Source organism: Cryptomeria japonica, chromosome 5 (genome assembly GCF_030272615.1).
Source record: "Cryptomeria japonica chromosome 5, Sugi_1.0, whole genome shotgun sequence".
Classification (NCBI taxonomy): domain Eukaryota; kingdom Viridiplantae; phylum Streptophyta; class Pinopsida; order Cupressales; family Cupressaceae; genus Cryptomeria; species Cryptomeria japonica.
Window position 1 is genome coordinate 16546234 of NC_081409.1, and position 4520 is coordinate 16550753.

Genomic DNA, 4520 nt, shown 5'->3' on the forward strand with positions numbered 1-4520 from the left:
ATCTTGAGCTGAGCTAAGAAAACCAAGAGTTCCTACAAACTAAAAGAGCCTAGATTAATCCTATAACTAATGCTAAATTATTCCTTATTTTATAAGGCTAGATTGCTTGAACTATTTTGTTTTCTATGTTCTCTTTCTGGATTGTTAATTTCTTATTCAAATGCCTTTTATGAACATGGTCCCACATTAATGAATGAGCTGTACAACAAGAAAAGCCTATAGGGTATATTCCTTTTGTCCAACGGTCATAAGATTGAAATCATGGTCATGTATTTACGTAATTGAGCTTGATCTGCATGATGCTCCTTTCAGGAGAGTTATTATGGAGACAAAAATATTGATATGTATTTTGTTTGGGATTGGGTTAAGGAACAATTGTTAGTGGAGGATATCTAAGCATTTTTGAATTGATGGGGTTTTTCTTAATTGTCTTGGGAGTTTGTGCAAGGTCTTATCGGGTTTCCATAGGTTCTGTTGTCCTTGGTGCATTTGGATCTTAGTGGCATCTGCACTGTAGCTCATGTTTTCTCTTTTCTTTGATGCATGTTCTATGTCATCATCCAAAACAACTCATCTATCCAGCTTCCCACAACTTTCTTTCCATCTCCTGCAAATCTCTTGCAGAGCTACAGAAATTAGGCCAAGAACTCAGTCTTGCTACTACCAGGCTTTACAACAGCAAAAATGAGGGTAAGTTCAGAAAATGTGATATTAAAAGATTTTTCATGTTTAATGCATACCCATGTTAATTAGTCACATGCTAATCCTCTGAATGCTGCTTATTAAGTCAAAGAAAACATTAATTTGATGAAAAAGCTACAAGTTCATTGCACCTTAGGTCAGGAATATATAAATGTTCTTCATATATATTATCCTATGCCTTTATCCGTTCTTGATCAGTTTAGAAGCTTGCCAATCTTGTAGTGCTGAGGAGGTTATATGTTTCTGAGATATTTTCACAGATCCATAGTCTTTTCTGCCATTAGAGCATAGCTTATCATTCTTGTCTTGCGCAATAGGTGTATGAAATTCTCACTATCTAAGTAGTTGATTGAAAAATTCTGTAAGTACAACGATCATATAGTAAGAATTTTTATATCTAAAGCGTGAGTGATTATGATTTACAATCCTCAAGGCAATCAGAAAATGGAATTCCTAGACTGTTTGCTTAAATCTTCTTGTGTACCTATTGTTAGACCATTGAATAGATTACAGAATGAGCGTTCTATTGTTTGTATGAATTTTTTTTTCTAGATTCAATTGTATAAAAGATTTTTGCATCAACATTTCAGGTCACACATTTTAAAGTTGCTCTCTTACATCCTGATGATGGTTCACTTAATATGACCTGGAACGTTGATGCAAAAATCTTTTACACAGTTGAATCCATTTTTTTGTATACAATCTATCACAGAAGTGGAATCTAATAAGCTTACTCTATTGTTCTTGACTTTCTTTTCTTTTGTAGATCTTCAATTGGGTTCACAGAAAATTTCGTCCAAATGAGCATGATTATGACTATGGTGTAAAGGATCCTTCTGGTGGTAAGCATTCCCACAAAATCCTTTGATGTTTCCTGTTTCTAATAGAAGCCTGTAATCTGGTTAAGCCTTGAATTGGATTTAGTGACATTTACTTAATGTATATTTATATGGGAGGCATTACTATTCATACCTTATATTCTATCCGAGTTTGAAGTTTCAGTTTTTGTTATTATGTGAAACAAGATATTTTCTAATTTATTTTTACAGTTAAATCCTACGGGCTGCCCTCAGAAATCCCTCTTGATGAAAGAACCAAAAGGATCAGAATACCACAGGAGGATAAAGTGAAAGAAAACAGCAGAAAAGACAAGAACTACTGTAATGTGAATGAAGATACAGTGGCATTATTAGGTCCAAGAGATACTACAGTCACAGAGCTTTTCAGCAAGTGGCAGAATGGTCTGCTAGCCATTGGGACCTTTGGAATTGACCAACATGATCAGGGTTATGACTATGGCTATGAATCTCAGGATGTCGAGGATATTTTGTTCAAGGAAACAGATGATGAAGATGAACTCATAGACCCCATTGAAGTTGATGTCTTTGAAGGAAAGCTTGAGGAAGTGTTTGGACTTAAAAATGAGGACTACTACCAGGTGAATGATTTCAAGCCTCAGAAATGGCAGAACAAGGAATTGGATACAAAACCAAAGAGCTATATCAAAGAAAACTCCAACTCAAACTTCACCAATGAAAGCTCAGAGCCTGCTAAGAAAACCAACACCAAAAACAATGGCAACAAGATCTATCCTTTGCAGGAGTTCTTTGAGGTTCCACTGTTGGCAGGAACACTGGCAAAGAAGGAACATAGAACCACCTTGGCAGATCTGTTTTCTCGAAGCAAGAATTATACCAGCTCTAACATGTTCAATGATGCACCCAAAAGAGAATTTGAATGTGAACTTGAAGAAAAGCTGAAGAAGAAAGATGAAAGCTTAAGGAAGTCGGGTCGATCTTTTGTGAAGAAGGTGTTCAACTGGAAGAAAGGAGGGGATCTGCATCGTCCTAAACAGGTAAACTCTAATCTGTTCTACATTCAATCACGTAAATGTTCTTCATGGTGATCACAGTAAGCTTAAAAAGAACTATTTCACTGAGAAAACCAAAGAGAGAAGCTAAATTACAGGGTCTTATCATGGGATACTTAGATTTAGCTTCTAAGCATTTTTAACTGTAAATATAAGATTACTAAGTGTAGCCACTTTATGTCTTCTATGCTTGATATAATAAAGTTACAGCTTAAAATCAAATAAATTTTAGTATAATGTAGAAATGGGTTAAGAGCCATGGTCCTTAGATAAGCTTTCACAGAAAGCAAACTGTCACAGTAATTTGCAATCAATAGATTAGTATTTATTAATAAACCAGCTCCTTGAAATTGTGTGTTTCCATATTCTAACTACAGAAGATCTACAGTAGACATGGATAACACTTTCTCAAACATCAAATCCCTTTCCTTGCTTATGGTGATTTCTGACTAATTCTTCAAAATTTATCACTCTATTTGGGTTTCTTAAATCTTCTAACATGTAAACCTTATACCCATCAAATTTTTCTTGCAGTATTCACTATTTAAACTTTTTCCAATATAGTATCCACCTGCACCTACCATATCCTTTACTTCTCTGCCAGTTCAGATACAACACTGTGAGATATACAACACTGTATATCTTTAAGTTTAAAGGGGTACAGAAGTTTTCAGTTATGTAGAATCATTTATGGATATCATGATGCATCCTGATGGCTGGATAACCATTTCTACTTAATTTAAGATAAAAGTTAATATAACAAATTAAAAAAATTCTAAGAATTTAAGGTAAGCCCATATACTGATCCTGAACCTATTTCATAACAAAGTTTCCCATGTTATTGTTTCCCATGTTATTGTTTGCAGTGGATGAAGAAAATGTTGAACAAGAAGATCTATCCAGAAGTAGTATCTGAGCTGCATGCCAATGAAGTCATTGGACAGGTGGATATATCAAAAACTTACGTATCAAAGCTCAAGGAGACAAACAGTGGCAGCAGGCGTATGGATGAAAATGGATATCTAACAAATGGATCTTCTGACTTTTCCTCTTTGTCAAGAGATTCATCCAGAGGAAGCCAAGAATGCTGGATTAAGACAGATTCTGAATGTAAGTCTAGCCTGAAATTACATTTGACACCCATTAACAGTACTGCAATCCAATATAACAAAATAAGTTACAGTAATTTGCACAGATAGATGCACAAATGTCAATCAATATCACTAACATATGCTTCATATGCAGATGTGGTGCTGGAGTTGTAAACAATGGAGTTTGGTACAGATCCCTTGGAGATTATTCCAGACTTGAAGATTCAAGCTATGATCATTCCTCATGATCATAACAGAATATATGGTGATCATATATTGTCAATTGGTCTTGTTGCTTAAGACCACTAGGAGTGGCCATATCCCAGTATTTAGCTATAAATATTATCCTGAGGTTTGCTATGTTTGAATAAGTTAAGCTTATATCCATGTTCATGTTTGAACCAGTGACATCCTTAATTGATTCAAGATTATGGGGGTGTTCATGGTCTATATTCTGGTTTGCTACTGAGAATGAAAGTCTTAGAAAGTCTTGGCAGACAAGAGCATAGGCTTGACTCTGTTAAGCTCCTATTCAAATCTAAGAAAAATAGTCAAATAAATCAGAACTTTAATTTATCAGTAACGCTAGGCATGCTTGCAAGAACTGTGACATGTTGTGAAAATATGCCCGAACATGATTCTTAAGAGCTATATTTAGTTATTTCCATTTATTTAGGTCTACAGACAATGTAAAGCTATGTTTACATGCAGTAATAATTATTAACTTGGTGGTAAAGCTTTCATAGATTAAAGTAATTAGAACACTTGTTCTCATATTTAGGTTTCTTTTTTCAAATAATATAATGAAAAGGTTACATTTTGATTTTTTTTAAAATAATATATTAAAAATATTAGAA

General features: G+C 34.3%; 1 protein-coding gene across 2 annotated transcripts; it reads left to right on the forward strand.

Annotated features, from left to right (window-relative positions):
* The first annotated feature begins 279 nt into the window (after positions 1-279).
* On the forward strand, positions 280-4246 carry LOC131077997 (protein LAZY 1). Of its 2 annotated transcripts, none has more exons than XM_058015613.2 (5): positions 280-690; positions 1469-1544; positions 1752-2557; positions 3439-3682; positions 3818-4246. In XM_058015613.2, exons 1-5 carry the CDS (start codon positions 685-687, stop codon positions 3835-3837), a joined length of 1152 nt encoding a protein of 383 aa, XP_057871596.2. In that variant the 5' UTR covers positions 280-684; the 3' UTR covers positions 3838-4246. The 2 variants fall into 2 exon arrangements, with proteins under 2 accessions (XP_057871596.2, XP_057871597.2); XM_058015614.2 differs by having other exon boundaries at positions 1776-2557.
* The last annotated feature ends 274 nt before the right edge of the window (positions 4247-4520 follow it).

What these genes read in the sequence shown, in the direction of transcription:
- LOC131077997 (XM_058015613.2), top strand. An exon ending in TGTAAAGGATCCTTCTGGTG is followed by an intron (nt 1,545 to 1,751) that starts GTAAGCATTCCC and finishes TTATTTTTACAG; the next exon opens with TTAAATCCTACGGGCTGCCC. An exon ending in ATCTGCATCGTCCTAAACAG is followed by an intron (nt 2,558 to 3,438) that starts GTAAACTCTAAT and finishes TATTGTTTGCAG; the next exon opens with TGGATGAAGAAAATGTTGAA.